We start from the raw sequence: 26,782 nt of genomic DNA on the forward strand, positions 1-26,782 counted from the left end.
TTTCAAAAAATACATGTCTCGAGTTCGAGCTCCAATATACATTTAAAACATTTCAAAAAGTACATGTCAAATAAATTGTATATAAAATTATACATACATTTTACATAAAATTGGGCATGACCTCTACATAAAATTGGGCATGACCTCTACTTAAAATTGAGCATAAGGGTGGCATCAAATCGAAATGAGCTCGAACTTTCCAATGTTCGAGCCGAGTTTGATTTCAATATTTCAAACTTGAGCTCGAACTGACCCTAGCCTCGAGCCTAATAATTTTAACCGAGTTTGAGCTTCAACCTACATTTAATATTCTGCATAACATATATGTCAAATAAATTATATATAAAATTATGCATACATTTAAAAAAATGATAGGTAAGGTTAGAGATTGAATCTCGATAATGGATTACAACGCACCAATATTAATCTTTTTTACCCCAAATGTTGTCTAACTTATTTTGTAATTTCTGAATCTGGTTATAAGTTTACTATGACCTCCTTAGGGCCCCTGGTTGAAAATTTATATTTTAGGAAAAACATTTTGTATACATATTTTCAAAAAAAAATATTTAAATAAAATCCTATTACTATTAGTGACTTACTAGAAAATTACAAGAAATATTTTCAATTTTCTTAGGAAAGTTAAATGGACCTCTTATTACCTCTTCCAGGGAAATAAATAAAAATTAATAATCAATCTAATATATTACTATACTTATCGATAATTTTTTAATCAAATAAAATATCAAACACAAAATTGTTATGAAAATTGCCTAATGCTAAAAGTATAACAACATTAACTGTCAAATACTTATTCAAAAATTTTCTATACGGTTTTCTAGCCCATCTTAGTAGGAAAATCTTAGTTAAAAAATTATATGATTTTTTTAATAAGAATTTCTAATTAGAAAATGTTTCCAAAAAAATGAGGGACTAATAATCCCTAGAAATGTATTTCTACTAAAAATGTCTTTTCAACATTTCTTGAAAAACCACTAATAGTCCATAGAAATGTATTTTTACTAAAATGTATTTTCAATTTTTTCAAGAGTCATGAGGAAGGGACAACCAGAGTTCAAGAAAGAGTTTTTTTTCACTTGCTTATGATCTCGCACGAGCGAAAGTCTCACTTGAAAAATCACACAATGTCTTCGGGCAGGGGAGGGGGGAGTTATTACCCCCTTAACTTAGGTCTCTGGTTTTCCTCCGAGACGATTCGGAGGGAAGGGGTCTAATGGAGTCGGCGAGGACCTGTTGTCGGGGCTAACGGCTACGATGGAAGCGGCAATGAAAAAAATGGTAGCGACGAAAGCGACGATGGAAGTAGCGGCGAAGGCAGACGAGGGGAGGAAGAAATCGAATCGAGCAGCAGCGAAGGCGGCCAATGAGCAGTTGTCGACGGCGAAAGAGGCGGCCACAACAACCGACGGGAGGGGCTTGGCGATGACGAGGGGAGGAAGAATTTTCCCTCCCTCATTCACGTTCCCGCTCGCGGTCCCGACTCTTGAGCCCGTTAACGAACCAGATCGCGAGCTTTCGAACCAAGCCGGAATTGAGCCGAGCTAGAGTCGCTCACGAACCGGCTCGGTTTGATGCCACCCCTACCTCATTACTCTTCTCTTGTATTCCATTTAACAAAGACTCCAGGTACTGTTCTCTTCTATTCCATTTTTTTTCTTTCTTCTTCATAGAAGAGCCAACTTTTTTTTTCTCTCTTATACAAATAACAAACTCAATTTTCAATTTTAAGTTTGTTCCCTTCTTTTGGATTTGTTTTTTTAGGAAAAAAAATCATTTGGAGTTTCTTCTTTGGTTTCCTCATTACAAATCGACAATAGTATTATTAAGTCGAACTAGGTTCGTCAAAATGTATAATACAAACTGATTTGAAGTTTGAGAAAAAAATTATTGAGTAGGCTCATTCAACAGGTATATGTAATTCCATTATTGTAACTTTACCAATTATACAAAGTACATGCCCTCTCTAATTTTGACATCCATCTTTCTCTATGAACTAATGACAAGATTAGTGTTAATGTTAGCAATTTGAGGTAGTGTATGTGCAAAAGAAGTGATTTGAGGAAGAAAGGGAAGAAAGGAGAGAGAAGTGATTTGAGGAAGAAAGGAGTTAGAAAAAAGAGGAGAGAAAGAAGGAACTTTGGCTGCATTGGAGTTTGTGCTAGAAAAATATGAACTCCTCTTTTTTTCTTAGGGGTTTAAGTGAATAATTATATAAAGGATAGAAATGCCCTTAGCCACGAAAACTTATACACCCCTATTTTAAATAAAATTTGAAACATAAGAATATGAGAACATTATCTCGCTAACATATATAAGTTAAGATAAAATATAATATAAGAAATAACCAAAATACCCCTATAGTGGATTTTAACTCTCCCCCTCAAACTGGAAAGTAGATTTCACAGTTTGTCATATAAAAACACATGTCTTCCCGACAAGTTGTTCTGAAGATTTCGCATATGAGTTACCACTTTCTCTTGCACAACTACATCTTTGATAAAATAACAATCAACTTCTATATGTTTAGTCCTCGTGTGGAATATAAGAGTACTTGCAATGAAGATAACAACCCAAATGTGATACTTCATAACCATGGGTTCTAGTATATAGAAACCAAACTCAAGAAGAACATATTTAATCCACATAACTAACAATGTGAGTCATTGCTCTATAATCAACTTTTGGACTTGAACTAACCACAACTGTTTTTTCTTACTTTTCCAGCTTACCAAGTTGCATCCAACAAAGCAACAATAGTCTTATGCAGAACGACTATCCATCTTACACCCAACATAATCTGAATCAAAATATCCAACCACAATTTTAGCATTCTAACTATATAACAGACCTTTTCTAGGGTATTTTTCATATACTTTAAAATCCTTTGGGTAACTTATAGATGCACTTTTTGAGGATTTTCTATGAACTGACTCACAACCCCCACAACAAAGGATATATCATGCTTAGTAATTGTAGCCTAAATCAATTTATCTACCAAGCGTCTGTACTGAGTTTTGTCCTTAAGACTAGGACTATGTGTCATGTAGATTATGGTTAATTTCCATAGGAGTGCCTATAGTTTTAACACCCAAGAGACTATATTCATGCAACATATTTGATACATACTTTCTTTGAGGGAGAACTATAACTCGTTTACTGCAAGTAACTTCAACACAGAGGAAGTATTTTAGAGGTCCCAAATCTTTTGTTGAAAGTGTGTGGCCAAGTGCCTTTTAACTTCTACAATCTCTTCAAGATCATCCCCAAACAATACAATATCATCCACATAGACCACCAAGATAACCATACCACTCTTCCTCTTGAGTAGGAACATAGAATGGTTGCAATGGCTTCTGTAGAAACTAAATTGCATCACTATTATTCTAAACTTCTCAAACCAAGCTTGTGGACTTTGTTCAAGTCCATAATTAACCTTTTTTAAGTTACATATCTTCCTTGTCCCCACGCCCAAGCCAACATACCCATAAGGTTTCTCCATATATATTTCCTCATGTAAATTACCATACAAGAAGATATTTTTCACATTAAGTTGAGAGAGAGACCATCCTTTGTTAACTTCCACAGAGACCAATATACATACAGATGTAAGTTGGCCACAACTAAAAGTCTCGAAAACATCAACACCAAAGGTCTGCGTATACCCCTTTAACACCAGTCTTGCTTTGTGTCATTCCATAAAGGCGTCAACTTTAGATTTTATGGTATAAACCCAACAACACCAGACAATAGTTACTCCTATTGACGGATCACATAGATGTCATATTCTTGTAGACATTAAAGCACTCATCTCATCATCCATAGCCTTTTTTCACTCAAGAGAACACAAAACATTTTACACTGGACGAGGAATAGAAAAAGTAGACAAAGACATGGCAAAAAAATTGAAGGATGGGGACAAAGAATCAAAAGACACATATTTTGAAATGGGATGAGAAGTACAAGTTTGTTTACCTTTCCACAGACTGGTAGGTAAGTCCAAATCTAATGGAATGGGACCGGTAGGCAAAGATGAAGACGATTGGTCAAGATGAGAGGGCTCAGAAGTTGGAGCTGCTGAACCACGAGGGAATCTACCATAGACTTGAAGAGGTGGAGAAGAACATAATGTGTTGGCTGCATCCAAAACATCTATACGAACATGATTCTCCACAATGGAACTAGACGATGTAGGAAACTCAACAGATGATACAAAGGATGGAATATGTTCAAATAAGGTGACATCGGCTGCAACATATGTCTTCCATCAAATAGGGTCATAACATTTGTACCCCTTTTGTAGAAGATAATATCCCAAAAAGACATATTCGACAGATCAAGGTAAAAACTTATCAATTGAATTGCCTAATAAATGAACAAAAATATGCAGCCAAAGATACAAGTAACAACCTCAAATAATCTACAATGAGGTTTCAAATTTTGTATAGGAACAGAATTATGCAAAACAGATGAAGGCATGAGATTAATTAAGAAACAAGAGGTCAAAACAACATCTTCCAAAAAGGCTTACAAACATTCATATGCAAAATAGTAATGTCCTCGTAACCTCAAGTACTTGCTTATTTTTACGTTCTACTGCCCCATTTTGTTGAGGAGTGTAGGAGCAAGATCTTTGATGAATAATACCATGTGAGGTACAAAATGATGAAAACTTATGATTCATAGACTCCAAACTATTATTAGTACAAAAAACATGAACACATGCACCAAATTGATTATTTATTTCATTAAAAAAAACTTTGGAATACATCAAATGTTTTGGATTTATCCTGTAGGAGATACACCCAAGTTGCCCGAATAAAATCATTATGAATGAAAATAATACTTAAAACCAAGTGTGACTAGGAATCTTTCATGGACCTCATACATCAGAATCAACCAATTCAAACAATTTGGTGCTATGACTACAACTCACTAGGAAACTTGTTCTATGATGTTTTCCTAGTTGACAAGACTTGCAATCAAAGAAAATATTTGTTGGCAAAGAAGGAATTGACTGACGCAACTTAACTGGTGATGGATGTCACAAGCTGGATGCCACAAGTAGGAGTAAGAAGTAGTACGTGTGTCATAGCTCTAGGAATAGAAATACCATCTAGTAGGTTGAGCCCTCTCCCGTCTCATTCCAAGAATCGATCATTCGCTTCATCTGCCAATCCCAAATAACATAAGAAGTTGGAGAGAATGTTACAGAACAATTTAAAGACTTAATGATATGACTTACATACAATAGATTGATTGGAAATTTTGGGACAAAGATAACTAAATCTAAGGATATCTAAAGAGTGGTAGTATAGTATCCTCCCTTTGAATAAGAGAGGTGGACCCATCGGCTAAAGTAACTCAATGATGCAAAGGAGATGGACTAATAGACTGAAATAAGGAGGACATACTTGATATATGGGTAGAGGCTTCTAAATCGATGATTTAGGAAGAAGAGTGGGACACATTCAGTGCATTTACACCTATACTAGCCGTTGTGGTACTTGTTGAGGATGAAGGATGAGACTCAATGGTAGAAGAAGTAGTAAATATTGTAGTCAACTAGGCTGGTCGGTTTACTAATTGTTGAATCTCTTCATATGAACCAATATGAGAAGTGGCATCTCTGTCTATGTTTATAGAATTGGCCCAAGTTGGTTTACTAAATTTCTTACAACATTTATAAAAAGAATTGTTAGACCTACTACAATGAATGCATTTTCAATCCCTTCTATCATTTTGACCACATCCTCGAGTAAAAAAAGGAATGACCTCTACCTCAGTTACTATCACCATGAAATTGACCCTCGGGCTTACAAATAGATGATTGGAGGTTAAGGGCAGCAACATGTGATAGGCTTGCATCTTTTTCATTTTTATTCAGTATTGCACTTTTAGCCTGAAGGACTATTAAAGGCATGCTCCAGGGTAGTCACGTCCTCATTGGCAATAAATTGAGCTCGAATGGTGTCATATTTAGAACCCAAATCCTTTAGAAATGTGGTAACTTGAATCTAATTCTCTTTCTTTCAAATGTCCTCAACATTTGTAATAAAGGGGTGAAAGGTGATGATTTCTTGTAACACTCCGATCAATTTAGTGAAATAATTTGTCACTGATCTATCTCCTCACTTCATGTTGAAGTACTTAACATGTAGTTCATAGATCCGAGATAAATTACTTTCTTGAGACAAAATAGATTCCAAGGTAATCCACATTGCCTTTTCTATACAACAATTTAAAATCTGGTCACTCAATCGTGACTCCATAGTGTTCACCAACCAAGTCATAACTTGATTGTCCTTTGGTTCCCAATCTTCAACAACGGGCATAGGGGGATAATTTCGAATATATTTGGCCATCCTTCTAGCCTTTAGAAACTTCCTAACAGACCTTGACCAATTCACATAATTAGAGTCATTCAATCGAATAGTAGTAATCTGAATAGGTTAAAAGTGTTTTTATTTGAGCTCTTAGTTGTCCTTTGGACAACAACTTGTGTGTTGGATCCAATCAACCAATTTCTCAAAACAAACCAAACTTTAACCCAATAATGCATCGAGACATAGAAGGGATCACTTTCCCCAATTTAATTTTCCTACATAGACAAGTGGACCACATAACCAAAACAATTAGGGCAAAATTTCATGCACTATAACCCGTTAAGGATTTAAGTGAATAATTACATAAAGGATAAAAATGCCCTTAGATACAAAAATTTACATAACTCCTAGAAAACACCTCTATTTTGAATAAAATTTGAAACATAAGAATATGAAAACATTATCTATCTAACAGACATAAGCTATGAAAACTATAAGATAAAAATAACCAAAATACCCCTAAAATGGTATTTTAACAATATTATCTTAATGTTAGTCTATTGAGTCTATCTTAATGTTTTTGTTTGTTTGCTTTTTTTGTTATGTTTATATTGTTAGATGACACATGTTTGTTAATTTGAGTAGGCCAATATTTTTTAGAATCATTTCTATTTTTTATAGGTATCGTGTATTTCTAGGAGGAAACCTAATCAGTTGGAAGAGTAAAAAGCAAAATGCGGTTGCTCGGTCTAATGCATAAGTTGAATAAAGAACAATGTACTACACCATCAGTGAGCTGATGTGGATGAGACCTACTATCCATGAGTTGGGGCTCTATCAAAAGGATCCTATGATTATGTAGCAATCTTCATTGCAAGTAATTCGGTGTTTCATGAGAGAACAAAACATATAGAGGTAGATTGTTATTTCATCCAAGATGTAGTGATGAAGAAGGAGGTGACAACCCCTTATGTTCAGTTTGGTGATGAACTCGACGATTTATTTACTAAGGAGTTGGAAAACGTGAATTTCTAAACTTCTGTGACAAGCTAAGACTTTTTGACATGTACGCTTGTTGGAAGATGAGTGCCATTGATGTAATTAATTTTTTTTTTTTGTCTCTTCTTCACTCTTACTACGGTGAAGGGTATAATTGTAATATTGGTACCTTTATCATTTACAAATAGAGCTTTAAGGGGAGGGTTTGGACTAAGTCCATTACCCTATTCTTCCTCCTCTTTTCTCTAAAATTTTCTCTCTTCCTCTACTCCTCGTAAACCCTTCTCTCCATAACTCTTCTTCTTCTTCTCACCCCTTAATCCTCTTCTATTGTGATTATACATCATGGAATCCTAAGTTTCAATATGGTATTAGAGTGGGCAAAGCTATGAGATGTAAAAGGAGAAGAAGATGGAGAGGAAAGGGAGAGAGAATAAGAAGAAGGAAAAGAAAAAGTAAAAAGAGGAGTTGCTCATTTTTCCTCAAGTCTTTCTTCCCAGTTCTTATTTTTCATTAGACGTTTTAAATCTCTTACAATAATTTTAATATAGAAAATTATATTCCTTTATAAAGATATTTGAGTCTAGTTTCCAAAACAAAAAGAATCATTGAAATCATATTTTAGAGAAATAGACAATTGGAGTAGCAAAGGTCAAGTAGAAGAAAAGTTTCATGCAACAACAAAAAGCTTCAAATTTCGAGCCATTTTATACCATCAAGAACGAAACTTTATATGGAGAATTATATATTAAAAAAAATATCTATAACTCTATTTTCTTACTTATTCAACTAATTCTTAGTCTGAGTTTTTTAAGTGGAGATATCGATTTTGGAAGAGTCAATGGTCATGCTGGCCAAAGAAAAAAGAGCACTCAATTGGGCCAGATTACATAGTCTAAAATTTATCAGTTTATTTATTTCAAAAGAGGTATATTTTATGAAGAGAAGTTATACTTGGATGAAATTTATTTAAGTCAAATTTTAAAAGGAGAAAATTTTATGTCAATCTAATCAATATTTATGGAAATGTTCGCATTGGAAGAATCAAAGGTCATACTGGTACCCTATTGCATTCGAAGATCCGAATTTAAGCCGAATTTTTTGCTTCATTTTTTGAATTTTTGTTATTGATCAAAAATATCAGGAGAATATCTCATTAACTACCCTTGGAAAGTTTTTGTTTGTTAACTAATAATATTTGGAAAGAATCTTTAGACGATCATCTTATTTTTAGAAACTTTCTTTGATTTATTTGTCAAAGAGAAGAAGTGTTCCTATTCTGAATTATGGCAACTTTAAAAAAAAAGTAGTTACTTGATTTAATGCTGCAAATTACAAAAGTGTCTATGTAAAAGAGATTATGATCTAGGATCAGATTCAAAACATGTGTTTCTTCTCTGGCTATGAGAAATCCTTGCAGCATATTAACAACATGCTAGAGCAGCACTCATTGTACTTATCCCCTTATGAAGTGAACAACCTTGCTTAGCGTATCACTCGGTGAAATCCTTTCAAGCTATAATTGGTCTTGCCTGAACCTCTGCCTTTGGTTTTTTATCTTGCCTACCAAAATCGGTTTCATTTTGTAATTACATCTCTAAGTGTGGACTACATTCAAAAATAGGACACTTTTTCTTATGTCACTGGCTACTAATTAGTTGGTTTAATATAGCTAGCTCTTAGTTTGGTGTCTAAATTAATCAGTGATGCAGTGGGCATGGAAGCAACATCCATTACTATTTTATTCACTCTTCTCTGTTTTTTAGAAGACCTCGAAGCTGCTCTCAAAACCAGCAACACTCAGTTTAGTTATTCTTTTTTAGAATATTAACAACACTTAGTTCAACTTATTACTCGGTTCTAGCTTATTATTTGGTGCACATCTTTCTTATTCAAGAATGAACTTGCTGCAAATTATCTCATGTGTCCTTATTACTCTTAAATTTTTACTATTTACTGAGTATTCGTTGCTATATAACAACATATTTGGTATATGTTATTTGGGCATTGGCTCATTACCACAACTGCTATTGTCTCTTTGATTGATACATTATTATTGAAGAAGAATTCCTCGATTGCTTGCCTTGGGTTCATTATTTGCTGACTGTTGTCGACATTGGTATATATGATGAAAATTTTGAATTACTTCAGAAAATAAAGCACATGATGACCCCAACTTCTTCATCTTATCTTCCTTTTGATTTCCCATTACCCTTTTATTATTTGGCAGCCTTTCATCTACCATCCTTTATTTGACTCTAGTTTACCTCCTTTGGGCAACCCTTTTTGGTGTGTTGCTATAGTTGGTCCTTCTTATATCTAGGTTTTTTTAAGTCCATTAAGACTTTTTATTAATACCCTTGGGTTTTTTATCGTCGTCTTGTAAATGACAGACATTACGCACTCTAGTGATTATTATCACTATATTTATTCGAAATCATTTGAAGTTGGTTTTGACTTATGTTTTATCACCCATTTCTACCCTTTGAGAGTTTGTGCCTGATTTCATACTTATCTTTGGGACACCATTATGGAGGAGATTCTTACTGCATCTATGTTATTTATTTCAAGCTGGGATCACTGTCATTACCTCCCACCTTGAGGGGAGTGTTGGAAGATATGAATATGTTGGAGTGTCATTGATGTAATTAGTTTATCTTTTTTGTCTCTTCTTCGCTCTTATTAGGGTGAAGGGTATAATTGTAATGTTGGTACTTTAATCATTTATAAATAGAGTTTAAGGGGGAGGGTTTGGACCAAGTCTATTCGTCACTCTTCCTATTATCTTCCTAAAACCTTATCTCCACTACTCTTCTTCTTCTTCTCACCCTTTAATCCTCTTTTACTGTGATTATACATCATGAAATCCTAAGTTTCAATAACGCTCCAACTGGAGGGAGAATATTGAAAAAAAGTGCAAGGGTGGTCTTTTCACTTTATCTTTATTTGTGTCTTGATGTAATCTTGTTTTGTATGTCAAACTATATTCATAGTCCAAGTTTGATGTAAAGAGGGGATGTGGAAAGGGAAATAAGAAAAAAATTAAGGTTTTACTTAAAGTAAGGGTATAATTATAAATTGTATTATCCAACATTATAAATAGAGGTTGGGGGATATGCATGTTCCCCGGTACAACTCTCTCTTGAAGTTTTCTCTTCTCCACCTTCTCTCCCTCTCATTCTCTCTCTTCAACCCTCCCCCCTTAATTTTTTCATATTTTTAATAAGTTAATGGTTTGATTTACTCATAGAACAGTAAGTTTTTGTTGCTTACAGTAGTTTAATATACTATTAGGCTCTTATTTTCTTAGTAGTAGTGAAACTTATCTGCCAGGTGATATAGAGCCATAGAGGTAGTATATCTTTGACCTTTGATTAGAATTCACATATATTTCTTTACTTCATAATAGAACAATCTACATTTCTTATTTTGTTTGGTCTATACAATTGATCTCTATTTATTAATTTTGCCCGAATCTGGTAAAGATTCGAGGGAAAGATGGATTCATTTTTTGGGATAATAGAGGCCAGTCTTCTCTCTTATTTTGTAAAGAAAATAAAAACTCATGTGATAGAAGTCATGGGAAAGCTAAAAGTCATGGAAAAGCAAGGTGATCTTTTTTCTGGTAAGAGGAAAAAGCTACTAAAACTGCTCCTTTATTTCCATAACCCATTCCATGCACATCTGTCTTGCTACCTGATGAGAGTCTCTCTCGAGTTCTTAAGAGTGAGAAAAGGAGCTACACAACATTATAAAAAAAAAAAAACTAAAAACCAAAAGGCAAGCATACAATGCCAGTTATTTATTAGAACAAAGACAAAATATGCAAGGGAGGCTTCTGAGTATTTTAAGTGAGGTAGTTGAGGAACTCGGCCGCTGTAGCTATGGCACCTCCTGTAATAGCATCCACTACTACCTTGTCTCTGTTCTTGTTCGTAGCTGCAGATATCAGAGCTCCAGTTATAGCACCTCCAATCATTGCATTTTTCTGCAACCAGACACCCATCAGAAGATTAATGGTAAGTGTACTAAACAAACGCTTTCTTTATCAAGTAAAAAGCCGTATCTATCGGAATCTATAAATTCAATTTGATAGCCTGCTATAAGCTCCCGTCTGATCAAACAGGAAGCAGGATTGTGCTAACAAACTGGATGTGATTCTGATTGATGAAATCAGGCTTCTTGAGTTTTTAAACTTGTTCTAATAATAAGCAACTAGTCAACAAATGTGTAAAGATCTAGAATGCCTCAGTACAGGGATAAAAAACTTTACCCAGTCACTAGTTCCACGGATCCTTTCCATCCCATACTCCATGCCCACATAAACTCCAGCTACAGTTCCTGCATGTGTTATGACAGAGGAGATGCTCAAAAACGCAGAATAAGTTGATTTTTTGTGAGAAAGATTGAACTTTATTGAGGCCAAATCCAACGAAATATGAACAAGCTAAGAAGGGAAGCCATTTTACAATGAGAGGCTCACCCCCTATTTAGCTAATGAATCAGCATTAAAATTTGCAGAGCAAAGAGTATTATTCTAAAACATAATTTAGAGCTAAATTTGGATTTAATGGAAGATGCTCAAAAAGCAGAATAAGGTAGAAGCCGGAGATCCTAGTGCAGCATTTCATTTTTTCTAATGAATCCCTCAAACATACAGACCCAGTGGAAATTTCTTACCCCAATAAGCGCCTTCCTTGCACATATTCTTTAACTGCAAATGGTGCAAAAACAACCAGGAGAATTAGAAGGCTACTTTTTCCTGTTTGTCAGTTCCCCAAATAGTTAAATTCATTCAAAATATCTTGTCACAATAAGTTAGTTTGTAACTGAGACCAAGCATGTTGTATGATTTTTCTTATCTTGTGCTACAGCATGACCAGAAGACTTTTTTTTTTTTTTTTTTTTTTTCTGAAATGGGGCAAAGCTTATTTAAAAATATCACAGGAAGACATATCATTAACTGGATGTCAAATATTATTATTCATGAAATATTAGTGAAAGACTGACAAGGCAGAATCAAGTAGAAGCTATAGGCAAGAGGAAGTCAGCTGGCTGGCAGCTTGATGTACTCTTAAGGCAGTGAAAATTTTAAAGCAAGCTCCATATGCATCACTGGTGCTTCTTCTTTTTTTTTTTATAAAAAAGGTAATTACAGTTCACTTGCAAAGTTAAATTTCTTGCTGCCACCACAGATTCAGAACATTGATACTCGAAGAACAACAAATAGTAGTAAAGAAGTTGAAAAAATATTACTTATTAAAATGAAACACAATCTGGAACTGTCAACCACATGTACATGACAAATAATGGAACAATAGTGAAAGAACCCTAATTGGCAACATGATAGCTAATTGAATCCGGCTTTGCCAGGTATGATTATTCAATGATGCTTGAAGGGTGTACCAAGATTATGCTCCTTACAAGATGAGAAAATAATGTGAACATATTAAAACAAGTAGGTAAACAAATGCTGGGATTTCTTTTAATACATGAATTTGGTCTGTACTGGTACACAAAATAAGTTCGTACTTACCGTTTGTTCAAGTTTGTGCTTCGATAGACTCCCTGCAGCAGAAAATAAATTGGTAAACTAATATAAAAGGAAAGATGCTCAATTCAAGGTCATATAATTGCAAGCAGCATGATTCACAGATTACGTAAGCTTACAGTAAGACAGAAAGAGAAGGATTAGATAAATTTCAGATACATCACTAAAATGAAAATCCTTTAGAGGAGCACGAAGCATTCTTCTGAAAAGTCTTCTTCCAAGTTGCTTGACTGCATTTTACATGTAACTGTGAATGTTGTGAAACCCAGATTGTGTTTCATATGATTGTGTATCCAACAATTTCATATATGAGACAAAACTGCAGATGTATACTAATGCTCTCTTACATAAGTAGATGCTATTCTATATTAGAACAAAAATAAGGAAGGTGAGAGTAGATAGTATGGACCAAGCAACCAGTGCAGATAACAGACGATCAACCAAAATTAAACAAATGTCACCATAAAAAAAAAAAAAAAAAAGCACGAGATACAAGGATCAAACGTAAAACGGCAGTTTATTAAAAAAAAGGACATTCCAGAACCTCTGCTGATCGAGTGATACGTCTCCTCAGCAGCTACTTTGGAAGCTCCAACCTGGGAGTACAATAAAAGAATTTTACAAAATAAAAAGAAGAAGAAGAAGAAGAAGAAGAAGAAGAAAACGAGGAAGGGTTCGATATATTGGAGAAAAGAAGCAAGATCCTCAGAAATTGTCTAAAAAAGAGGGATCAAATGAAGACAGGGAATTTACAGCTCCGATCTTTAAAAAACCATCAACAGTTCGATTGAGGAAAGCATTCCCCATATCGACAAAGACGTCGACCTTTGGAGAAGTGAGAGGGCCCGAAAATCTGGCGCTCGGCATCGTGATTCCCTCTGGAAAGCTCGACAAGGCACCCTGCTCTTCTGTCTGCTTCCACCTCGTTCTAGGAGATGAAGTGATGAACTCTCGTTTGTCTCACTCGACCATACGGAAACATTTCTTTACCGGATGTACCAATCTACCCATATAAAGAAAACATTTCACATTTCTTTATACGCTATATAAAGAAACGTTATAGGAAGCACATCTTGTCCTAGCTTTTCAGTTACTGTAGAGTTCTCAAAAAAAACAAAAAAAAAAATCCAGGCTCGGATTGAGAGTTTCCACTCCTGGTCTTCAACCGAATTATTTAACTCACCGAGTCTCAAATGGAATCGATTGCAGTGGCCAGTAGTTGATGTGCTATCTGGTTACTTGGGAAAGTTCAATACTCGCGTTGAATGCGAGCATGAAGCGTCCTTGTTACAGGAATAATTATAAGTTTCCATTTAAGATGAAGCACGTAGAGATAGCATGCTTAAATTTGAAGGTTGTCCACCCTTTGGCAATCAAATGGTCTTAACGTCACTCGATCCAAATTTGTTTATTAGATAGATGCACCTCGGTAGCGGTACAAAACGTGAATAGTACTATTCACCTTGCAATGGTTATTAATGAGCAACCGACTTCCTTGTCCAGTTGCTAGCATGCTCATAAAATATAAAATTACAACTTCTATAATAACAACTAGGGAAGTTCTGCTCAATCATGGGGGTAAATGATGCACAAAGAACAGTATAAAACTCAAATATTAGGTCATGAAAACAAGCCTAATAACTCTTTCCAGTCACAGATCAAGAGAGAAGGACAGAAACCAAGGAAATTGAATTCAAAAGAAAACCCAAGATAAGTAGAAAAGCTTCCCAGTGTTCAGCCACCAGTTCCAGCTCACTCTCAAGTATATATCAATGGGTGCAAAGCCACGCCAGTTTGTGCATTGGATAGAACAATTTGATTTATAAATAACACAAATTCAATTACCAAATTAGAGAGACTGATGCTACAAAACAAGATGCCTTGTGACCTCAAATCAAGCTAGACTAAGAAGTGGATGGATACGCTCATCCCAAGATTGCCAAAGCAAAACCTCCGTTAAGAGTGTTAAATCTTCCCCTTTACCTATGGAGGTGCATTTCAGTCACATTTGATGTTCTTCTCTCATCAGTATCAACCCTCTTCTTCATCCTACAGACAGTATCCTCTTTTTTTGAAAGGTGATCTCTACAACAACCGGCTAAGAGACTTAATAAGCAGCTTCATATTGCGCCTTGTGGCTTCATCACCAGTGAAGCCTGAGATATCTGAACTTATACTCTGAAATGAAAACAGAATACAAAAGAAAAAAAAAATTATATATAGATATCGTTTTGGTAGAAGAGTTACATGCCTAATGCAGTAGTACAGTATAAAACATAACTACTATAAATTACCTCAATGTTCTTCAGAGTGACTATAAGGGTGAAAATGGATTGCCGAATGAGCTCTGTGTTCTCAGGGGTCAGAATAGATGCATGAACCCTTCTGGAGGATGTAGAGAAAATCAAACAAAGAAAGGAAACGTAAGATCACAACCAATAAAAAAAAAAAAAAGTAAATTTTGGATCTGATGATGAAAATGATATTGATGGTGGAACCAAATCAGCAAAATTTATAGGTAGAAACACCACAGGACCCAGAACTCCCAACATCCACACCTATATCCAATAAGTTACATCCAACAGGTGAACTATTTTACCTCACGTCTTCAGATGCTTCTGTTACACTTTTGGTTAAAGACTCAACCCCTTTGACTAAACCACTATCACGAACCTGAGCAAGTAAAGGTTGAATATCTTCAGTCATTGCTTCAATCTGTGATGTCACAACATCAAAAGACACATTCTACATGAGCACATGCCTGCAAAATGATGAGCAAGCAGGGAATAAACAACAATCAAACTCCACAAAGCATTACCACAGCCAATATACTGAAAAGTCTCTTCCAAATGAAAATAACATGAAAACAATGCAAAATAATTGTGCACCTTTGCCAGAAGTGGCTTCACTTCTTGTATAACTGATGCAACTTTTTCAACCATCGTGTAGCTTTTGGAGACGCCAATTTCTTCCATCTCCCTTCCAAGACGAGTGAATATTCCAACCAAAGCATCCAAACTTACTCCTGTCTGACCTGCAATCTTCTGTTTGTCACATACAATGACACCTTCATTTATGCAGTCAGTATCAAGGGGACCAACAGAAGGTACAGGAAGCGGATCTTTTGGTGTAATGTCAATCATAGTCTCCATAAGAAGGCCAGACTGGTTCACCTCAATCAAAGAATTCCGAGGAATAACTACTTTATCATCTTCAATCTGCAATAAGGCAGCATACACTAAATCAGCATATGTTATTGTTGAGTTTAGTCTGGTTCCATTCCAAAATGACTTGCTACTTAAAAGAGTCCTATTACTAAACCGCATAACCCATTAACTTTTCTTCTCATTCTCAATGTGAGACTTTTTCTCACTCAACAGTTATGTCCAACAAAATGGCAAAGTAAGACCTTGTTGGAAGATATGATGTAATTAGTTACAGTTATGCCCAACAAAATGGCAAGGTAAGACTTATGTTGGAAGATATGATGTAATTAGTTTATGTTTCTTGTCTTTTCTTCACTCTTACTAGGGTGAAAGGGCAATTGTAATTGTAAAATTGTATTGTTATCATCTATAAATGTAGCTTAAGGGGGAGGGTTTGGAATAAGTCCAAAACCCCATTCTTCCTCCTCTTTTCTCCCCAACGTGTGTTCTCTCCTTTACCCAAGATGTAATCCATGGAGTCCTGAAAATCAACATTTATCAGCGCAGTGATTGATTTTCAGGACTCTTGGCTATGATTTTTTAGAATTTCAGGACTCCTTTCTCTCAAGCAGCTGCTGGCGTTGCACACGACCGGTTTAACCCATACCCACACTGCAACGCCTCCATTAAGATTCTTATCATAAACTTGCCTTTGCTGATCATCTTCAGCCACTGAGAAGACCATTATTTTTCTGGAATCAGAACTATTAGGGGGCATCCTCTGGTGCAGTATTGATCTCGTCAGCTTTTCTGGCTCACACCAAATGCCATGTAAGTATCTGAGAGCTTTTGGAGGTCGTCAATGGAAACAAACCTGCCCACGATTTATCACTACAGAACTTGCCGTGTGGTTTTGATTGCGGTTATCTTATAATTATTCCGTCTGATGGTGCTTCTGTGACGAGTGTTGATGGTATAACTATCAACTCCCTACTTGATACTTTCTACATTTCGACTTGAATTTCTCTGCTGGCGTTTCCGGCTGCCTCTCTGTGTTGAGATTAGTGACCTCGTTTTTTAAGTGAAGTGGATCACCAGGAAGGATTGTGATCAATATTTGTAGTTCTTCAGTTTCCTTTCGCGTGTCTCGGTTGGTGATATGAATTAGGAGGCGGAATTGTTCGAGACAACTCGGCCTGATGGTATTTTTTAGTGATTATGCACTCTGTTACTACTAAGCTCTCAGTCTTCTCACGCAGCTCTGTCTTGCAACTTTGACTTTTGATTCACAGCACGATTCACAACAAACTCTATTATTGTTGGCATCTCTCCCTTCCAGAATTGGTCTTTTCTTCCCTCAATCACAGACTCTCCTATGTATCTTTGTATTTGTCTCGCCATCCCGAGCTAGGATTCTGTTGTTTGGACGTTTTTGCACATCATTGATTTGGTATTATTCTGCTGGACCTCGCTGATTGATCTCTGGACAATCCGTCATTCCTCTGGGCTTGAACTTGACTCTGATCGGATTCATTAGTAATCTTGGTGCTGTAATCTCGACCCCATTCCTTGCTGCTGCAAACTCGGAGGTGTAATTAGACAACTTGTAGCGTCGTCATTCCTTGCTCTATTTGCTCTGCTTGATCCAGCTTGTCCATTCTCTACTCAATCAAGGAACGCTACTATTTTTAACGTTCTCTGCCAGATCATATTTCGCTACAAGTTGGTAAGTTACTACTATTACTAGTCATCTGGTATTCTCGTCAATCTGGAATTCGACTGGAAAGTCGCCGTCCAAAGTTGTCGTCAATCTCGTCCAGCCTGATTACAAAAATTATAAGCTGGATCGTTGCTCTCAATCGGTGAGAAATTATCTTTTCGGAACAGAATTTCAATAAGACGTTCCAATTGATACAAAGTTATGAATGGAGAGGTATGTTGAATAACAAGTTCTCTTAATTCATTATTTTGAGTCAAAGTGCAGATATCTCGTATAAGACGATCTTTATCTATACTTTGCTGATTTTTTGCGGAAGCTATTATACAAATGACTTCCTGTAATTCTTTTCTAATTGGTTTGTTATTAACCATTTTAGTTTTCATCTCTCAGATAGGTGCTAATATCCTAGAGTGATCTATTTCTTGATCTACAAAACTTTGTAGGTCTGTAAGGAGTTTTACTGTAGATTGAGTATATCCTATTTTTAGTTACCTCAAGATGGGCATTTATTTCTCTCTTGAGTGTTTGTAATTGTTCATTAACATCGCTTTCTATTCCTAGGCATAGGAAAGCAACATATTATGCAGTGTATTTCTCACAGCAACTTTTCATAAAGAAACTGTAAAGTATATCACCAACTAAATCCATTATATTGTTTAATATTAGATTATTTTTGTCATGCCATCCATGTGGATAGCTTATTATTGGACAAAAGTTGGTTTGTCCAGTTTTTAACACTGTGTCGTATAAATGACCATTAAGTTCCTTCTAACCGACCAACTGAGGTCTTTGATACATTTGTAGATTACAAATGTTATTTGGGATGTGACCGGTTTTGGGTCGTAACTGTTTTGGGAGTATGTAAACCTAAACAGAAAGAACCAAATCTAATCCTTGGCTCTGATACTATTTTAACGACAGACCTTACAACTTACTGATTTAGTGAGAACCTGTTACGTGTCAGGTCTTTGTAGCTATCTCGTCTATCCCGAGCAAATCTCTCTGGTAATCTCTGAATTCCAGAATTGCTCTGTTACATTGAAGGAAGTTTACCTTGGACGATCCATCTCCTTGTTGGAAGTTTATTTCCGGAATTGCTGAACTGGTTCATCGTTATTGTGTTGCTGTCCATTCCATCCCGAACATTGCTGCATGTGTTTGTTGCTGTTTCTGGCTATTTTTTGCTGGTTGAAAACAGAGTCAATCTCGCTGGTCATCTGGTATCACGGGAAAAAATTCCCCCTTCGCTGGCCTTTCCATTACATACCGAGACACACATCCTGATTATCTGCTGATTATTACTGTTGTCTATCCTCACTCTATCGATTGATTTATTTCTGAAAGTGCTGAGCTACTGCAGATTTCGTATCCTCTATCTCCATGATTATTACTGTTTGCTAATTCAGAGACTCGGCAACTCAGCGGTCTCTGGCTCTAAAGACCAGCGCCTCTTCAATCTGACTCGGTCTTGACTCAAATGGAATTTCCTGACCTGATATTGGAAATTCATGCGATTCTGTAGAATTACATTCTTACTGCTGTTAATCCGAGATTATCTCGAAATTACTGCTGATCTAACTGACTCGGGTCAACTTGAACTCACGAGTCAGCCTGACCCGGTCAACTTGCTCTCTGCCTCTGGCATGCCGGTTCCGACCCCGAGTTGGTAAGCTGGTTTATCCCTAGTTGTCTTGTCATACATACTGGTTTGATAATTGCATTTTTGTATTGACTCGGTTAAATTGGTCTAACACTGACTCAGCTCTTGACTCGGCGTGACTCGGATTATTACCTTGGTTAACCCTCAGCTTATTACTTGGTGTACAACTTCCTTATTTAAGGATAGACTCGTTGCAGAGTATTTCATGTGTCCGTATTACTCTTAAGAAATTTCATTATCCACTAGTTATCCGCTGCTATATAGTTGCATATTTGGTACATGCCGCAACTGCTATTGTGTCTCTTTGATTGAGACATTATTATTGAAGATGAACTCATCAGTTGTTTGCCTTGGGTTGATTATTTGCCGACTGTTGTCAGTATTGGTTCATCTGATGAAGAATTTGAACTACTTAGGAAAATAAAGCACATGATGACCTCGACTTCTTTATTTGACTCTCACTTACCCCTTTGACCAACCCTTTTTGGAGCGTTGCTTTGGTTGGTCTCTTTAATATATATGGGCCTAAGTCCATTGAAACTTTTTATTGGCACCCTTGGCTTTTTATCAATGTCTTGTGAATAAGAGGCATTACCCACTTTAGTGATAATTATCACTATATTTGTTCCAAATCATTTGAGGTTGGTTTCCACTTATGTTTTATCACCCATTTCTACCCTTTGAGAGTTTGTACCTGATTTCGTACTTATCCTTGGAAAACCATGAAGGAAGAGATTATTACTAAATCTATGTTATTTGTTTCAAATTGGGATCACTACCATTACCTCCTAGCTTGAGGGGGAGTGTTGGAAAATATGATGTAATTAGAGTGTCATTGATGTGATTAGTTTATGTTTCTTGTCACTTTTTCACTCTTACTAGGGTGAAGGGTATAATTGTAATATTATACTTTTATCATCTATAAATATAGCTCTAAGGGGGGGGGGGGGGGGGGGGGGGGGGGGGGGGGTTGAAATAAGTTCAGAATCCCATTCTTCCTCTTCTTTTCTCCCCAATATGTGTTCTCTTCTTTACCCAAGATGTAATCCATGGAATCCTGAAAATCAACAGACTTGAACAAGGCAACCTAAAAATCAAGGTAGAAAATGCAAGATTGAAGGAAGAAAAAGGATTTGTGAGGTTGAGTCCAACATATTTCTGTCAAGGCCCTAAAAGGAGATAGAAAATGTAATAGGGATGTGATTATCCAGAACGTAAATTGAAAAACATCACTTTCCTCGAGAATTACCTTATAGCAGAGCATGACAGCCTTTTCAGTGCTCCCAAGCCCCTGGTGGTAGCTGGATGGCAAACCCACCCACCCACCCCCCGCCCCTTCAAATTGTCTTAAATTAAAATTTGAGAGATCCTCTTTAGGCAACCAAGCCCCGCTAAGATGGGAGGGGGTATTGGAGGGAGATTGTTCCAAGTTTTGAGGGTCCACAAGTGATAGAAGGTGATTCAACTTTGGTTATTGGTTGGGGTTGCAAGAAGGGGGTGCAAGAAGGGCCCCATCCTAGAGGCTTAAGAAGGTGATTGACAAAGTTTTTTATCTCTCTTCAAAATGATATATCGCTTGGAGCAAAGTGCCTAGATTAACCAATTCAACGGATGATCGGCTAGCTAAAGTTGGTGAATCTAAAGCTTCTATATCTTCTGGGACTTCCCTTGATCTCTAGGGGTTTTTTAACCCAGAATTGTATCTTATGTTGTACTCTATGTTGTACTTTAAGCTGCAAATACTTTTTCAATAAAAGTTGCTTGCAATTTTCAAAAAATAAAACAGGCAAATTTTAAAATTAGTCAAGTACACCAGCTCATAAAAAAGGTTCAACTTGTAAGAGTAGTACTTGGCCTCTAATGGGTCAACTACCACTGGTAGGACTGGGAATACATTACCAGTGGTAATACAATTTTCTTATGTCTAGACAATGCACCTTTTCTTTAATGTTAACCCTTACCCTGGCCAGACTAGAATCCACCTCACATTAGAAACCCTCCCGTGTGACCATTGAGCCAAAAGTCCCAATCTTATTTTTTCTGCTCTTTTCTTTAGTACTTTTGTATCTCTTTTATTCTTTATTCTTTTGATGTGAAATTCAACCATGATTTCCAATTTCCATACGTGTCTACGGATAAGGACCGGATTGTATCTGTATCATTTTCAGTGAAAAACTGACCCTTTTCTTTGTTTCCATAGGAAACAGCCAATATGCATCCATGAATATCTATGAGCTCATTCAACCCAAATCTGACATTAATTTTCACCTTCTCATCTTTGATGATACTTTACATTACCAATAGGACTTTACAATTGATGTTGAAATATATTAAGACAAATAATTTTGAATTATAAAGCTATAGATTTTCAAGACTCCATAGATTACATCTTGGGTAAAGAAGAGAAGGAAGAATAGGGTTATGGACACAATCCAAACCCTCTCCCTTGAGCTCTATTTATAAATGCTAAACTAGTAAGAGAGAAGAAGACACAAAAATCGTAAACTAATTACATCAATAACACTCTAATTATATCAATGACACCCCAACATATTCATATCTTCCAACACTCCCCCTCAATCTAGGAGGTAATGCCAATGATGCCAACTTGAAACAAATAACATAAATGTAGTAATAATCTCCTCCATCACGGTGTCAAAGGGATAAGTATGAAACCGGGTGCAAACTCTCAAAGGGTAGAAATGGGTGGTAAAACATAAGTCAAAATCAACCTAAAATGGTTTCGAACAAATATAGTGATAATAATAACTAAAACAGGTAATGTTGGTCATTCACAAGACGGCAATAAAAAAACCCAAGGGTATTAATAAAAAATCTCAATGGACTTAAAAACCACCCACATATATATATATATATAAAGGACCAACCATAGCAACGCACCAAAAAGGGTTGGCCAAAGGAGGTAAACGAAAGTCAAATAAAGGATGGTAGGAGAAAGGTTGCCAAATAATAAAAGGGTAATGGGTAATGAGGAAGATAAGATGAAGAAGTTAGGGTCTTTATGTACTTTATTTTCCTAAGTAATTCCAATTCTTCATCATATGAACCAATGTCGACAACAATCAGCAAATAATGAACCCAAGGCAAGCAACTGAGGAGTTCTTCTTCAATAATAATGTCTCAATCAAAGAGACACAATAGCTGTTGGGGAAATGGGTCAATGCCCAAATAACTCATACCAAATATGCAACTTTATAGCAGCAGATAACTGATAAATAATAAAAGTCCTTAAGAGTAATAAGGACACATGAAATAATTTGCAGCGAGTTCATCCTTGAATAAGAAAGTTGTGCACCAAGTAATAAGCTGAGGATAGTCCAAGGTAATAATCAAGCTGGAACCAAGCCAGTAGCAAGTGGCAGATAGCAGCCATGACAGTGAATGAATGAGACATGCCGAGTTAATTACCGTAGGATCCTGAGTTAAAGAGACCGAGTCAAGCTGAATCGTGAGTCCAAGTTGACCTGGTCCGAGTTAACCTGAGCAGGCTGATATGTAATAACAAAGTGAGGATAAATCAATCCAAATCTATAAGCCTTAAACTTATATTCGGATTATCAAAGATACCCAATATGCAGCAACTTAAACACTCCAAACAATCCATATACGAGTGTTGGTTTCAGATACCAAAACAAATCAGCAGATGAGTGCTGGTTTCAGACCAATGTAGCAGAGTCAAGCCGAGACTTCGTCCTCCAGAAACAGCAACGAAGCAACAAGACAGCTACGAGACATCTACAAGATTGTGATCAGCAATGCTCGGGAAGGAAATTGGACAGCAATGCAGCAGCAATGACATGAATCTGCAGCAGTAGATACCGAAGAAGCAGCAGTGAAACACAGCAACAAACCAGTAATCTGCGCTGGCTCGGATGAGAGTAGATAGAGCCAGGCAGGATGAAAACAATACGGCGTCCGTCCAAAATAACAGCAATCTTCCAGCGTATGACTTCCAGCGCCAGTCGTAATGCCATTAGCTTTCCAGGATAATCTCAACTTGCCATCAAAATGACGAGCCAGCAAAATAAATGATGGACAAAATTGCAATCAGAGAACCAGACAAAGCTGTCCACCAGAAGATACGCCAAGATCATATAATGAGTGAGACAGCTACCAAGGTGATCTGAGGGACAGCTAACCAGATTGTTGTCAACGATCAGCAACTTCCAAAAATAAGATAGATGCCAACAAAGCTGGCTGTTGATTTCTGGAAATCTGATTGTTGTGCTGGATTGAAGACGAGCCAGTGAAGGTAAGGAAACTTTACAAGATAACACGAGGCAATCAACAGATTACGGGCAAGATTTTGGGCCAAGATTGCAAGCCAACCAAACGAACCAATAACTTTCCAATAATCACGATGCCAGCAAAATACCAGCCCAAACCAAAACTTTCAGCTCGAAATGGCGACACAGCAGTTGCTGGAATGACGCCAACATTGAGAATACTGCTGGAAAGATAACCGTGTTGTAAACCGATGAACAAAGATCATCAAGATCAGAGTTGCACAACAGAGCTCAATTCTGCAGCTTTGAGAAAATTCGGTAGTCGGACAAAATCAAATCGACCACCCGATCAACAAAGATGACTGTATTGACGCAAGGTGACAGGCCTTAAAGAGAAAGAAGAGTTTGACGATTTGGCACTAGTCGGCATTTGACAACCAGATGCCGGATGCACTAATGTAAGATGGGCCCTCATTCAAACAAGACAACCGCAAAGCTCCAGCCGATGTCGCACCAAAGGCAGACGAGTTTCTTCATTTGATTGGACCAAAGGCCGATGAGTTTCTCTAATTCAATTAGCAAGAAGGCAATGCTTTCAAAAGAAGCATTCAAGATCAATCTTAGGAAACGAAGCAACATTTAGAAATGGGTGAGCACTTCGTTTGTACAACATATTGTCATTATGTAGGTGATGCCTCACAAGCACAATTTGGGTGATCAGGCTTGGAACAGAGTTGATAGAGTTGACAGAGTTTAATCCAAGAAGTAGCAGATTAGCGCTCTTGCAATCCTCAATGACTAACCAGGGTTCTCGCCTTAAACCAGAAACATAAGTATCAGCAAATCGATCACCCACCGAGCAATAGCAAGTTTGGAATTCTAAAAAATCATAGCTAGGAGTCTTGAAAATCAAAGCTCTGATACCATGTTGATTTTCAGGACTCCATAGATTACATCTTGGGTAAAGAAGAGAAGGAAGAATAAGGTTATGGACATAGTCTACACCCTCCCCCTTAACCTCTATTTATAAATGCTAAAAGTACCAATATTACAATTATACCCTTCACCTAATAAGAGTGAAGAAGAGATAAAAATCATAAACTAATTACATCAATGACACTCCAACATATTCATATCTTCCAACTAAAACTTTAGAATAACTTTAGAATAAGATATGTTCCTATCATAAACTATACATAAAGCAACCGACACAGGTATATTATATAAAAGCTAATTAAATAATCAACTTTCATTTGATAGGGCTATTTATGGTAATGATTATGAATGTTATTTGCTTGCTTATATTCTTTTTGAATTATATTTAACTTATAAGTAAACTGTTTGAATATGTTCGCACCATCCTACTATAGTTTCAGCCAGGAATAATGAGACATGCTTTTCTTTTTAAGATACTTTATATGCACAAAAATGTTTCTTGATCATCCGATTTAAGATGATTGAGCATTGCCTAATTCTTTATGCACAGATTTGATATTAATTTAATTTTAGCATATTTCTAATAATTTTTTCCACAATTTATTTGTATTTTGTTATAATAAAAATAAAATTATTGTGCAATCAATACTCAATATTCTTTTGTGTAGAACAAAAAATTGTGAAGCAATTCAGAAAAAAATTATAAAGTATTTTGACAGAATTTCTTATAATTTAAAGAGCTTTCATAGTTTTCCACTCTTTCCTAATGTTTTCATGCATATACATGCTATTAACAGCCAAAAAGACTGATACTCTGATTTTCCCCAATATTCTAAACACAAGTTTCACATCACACAAGTGAAATACTTTTCATTTGAATGCACAAGTGGCCTTAGCAATGATACATATTTCACATGCTGCTTGGGATCGTACCTCCTCCAATCTTAACCTTCCCACCCAGAAGAGAGCAACCAATGGCCTAAAAAGATCTCTACAGCCAAAAGTCTAAAGTAGAACATTGCATGCAAAAATGTACAAAGAAGCTCTTTTCAAGTTGAATAAAAATACTTCTATGCAGAAAGATTTGCCAATAATGAACTAAAAACTCATACTAATTCAAGGCCATCCTCTTGTTGAATTTACTACTTGCATATAACAACCACGGCAGTATCTGTCACAGATTAAAGAGGCGAAACCAGTATGACCAAGTGTAAGTAATACTGAAACTAGGCTTATTATTCACAGGAAGCAAAGAGTGATTTCCAGAAATGTCTTACACCAGTCCAAGCAACAACATGAAAAGCAAACAAAGAAATGAAGTAAACACCTACCTCCGCGACTGCTTCAATGCTTCTCAGTGATGGGACAATACCAACGACGCTTCCAACAGTCACCCCTCTGATCCTAACTGGTGTCCCCATGCTAATCCCACATGCTTGAGAGAACTCGAAGACAGTTTGATATTTTCTATGCCGGGATCTCAAGTAGAATCCTCTCAGCCAAGCCACAGTAAGAGCAAAAAGAAGTGCACCAGAAATAACAAATAGCCCAACCCCACCCTCCCATATACTCTTTCTACCAAATCCAAAGTCACTCAGCGGCTGTAAAGTCTGTTTCCATGCATTTCTGGGAATCTCCAGAATTACTCTGAGGGGGTTCTTTCTCTTTGAAGATGGCAGCGGACCTTGATCAGCATTTGTAGAACTTGCTTGGACGATGAATTTTTTTGAAGATATCTTGGCAAGTAATAGAGAAGAGTTACGGTACTTATCATTGGGGATTACGAAGGGTGTAGATAACAAGGTTTTGCAAGAAGAAACGTAAGCTAACGGCATTCCAATCATTTTACCCAAACCTAATACCGAAGAAATTTGGAAGCAAAATTAAGAGACTAGAATGGGTTAGCCCTAAAATTATTTACCAGAGAGCGTTTACAGAACACAGAGAGCTTGAAGCAGAGATCAAGTGAAGCGTCTTTCAGTCGACAGAAATCTCAGTCGATTTACTATTTCTGGATGGTTTCCTTTTCTGTAGACTGAAACCCCTTCACCCGTATGCATCCCTCGACACATGAAATCAGGGACTACTGTTAATCGAATTGTTTCTGCAGTTGTGCCCTTGTTTTTAGTTTCCAAAGTTTTCAACTGGGTTTGCTTGCTCAGTTCTACTTTGTCATAAG

The 26,782-nt window shown here is 36.5% G+C and overlaps 2 protein-coding genes across 2 annotated transcripts; both read right to left on the bottom strand.

The window, feature by feature from the left end:
* Window positions 1–10,983: 10,983 nt before the first annotated feature.
* On the bottom strand, window positions 10,984–13,891 carry LOC137941026 (outer envelope pore protein 16, chloroplastic). The gene is made up of 6 exons (XM_068786237.1): window positions 13,648–13,891; window positions 13,439–13,490; window positions 12,880–12,911; window positions 12,024–12,057; window positions 11,617–11,684; window positions 10,984–11,331 (listed from the first exon to the last, which is right to left on the bottom strand). Exons 1-6 carry the CDS (start codon window positions 13,759–13,761, stop codon window positions 11,191–11,193), a joined length of 441 nt encoding a protein of 146 aa, XP_068642338.1. The 5' UTR covers window positions 13,762–13,891; the 3' UTR covers window positions 10,984–11,190.
* Window positions 13,892–14,564: 673 nt separating this feature from the next.
* Window positions 14,565–26,782, bottom strand: LOC137941034 (protein TRIGALACTOSYLDIACYLGLYCEROL 2, chloroplastic). Its single transcript, XM_068786250.1, has 5 exons — window positions 25,935–26,782; window positions 15,783–16,112; window positions 15,494–15,609; window positions 15,189–15,279; window positions 14,565–15,072 (listed from the first exon to the last, which is right to left on the bottom strand). Exons 1-5 carry the CDS (start codon window positions 26,445–26,447, stop codon window positions 14,980–14,982), a joined length of 1,143 nt encoding a protein of 380 aa, XP_068642351.1. The 5' UTR covers window positions 26,448–26,782; the 3' UTR covers window positions 14,565–14,979.

This window comes from Aristolochia californica, unplaced genomic scaffold (genome assembly GCF_029961685.1).
Source record: "Aristolochia californica isolate CCGP_79_NKW_82.1479 unplaced genomic scaffold, dmAriCali1.0.hap1 SCAF_10, whole genome shotgun sequence".
Taxonomy (NCBI): domain Eukaryota; kingdom Viridiplantae; phylum Streptophyta; class Magnoliopsida; order Piperales; family Aristolochiaceae; genus Aristolochia; species Aristolochia californica.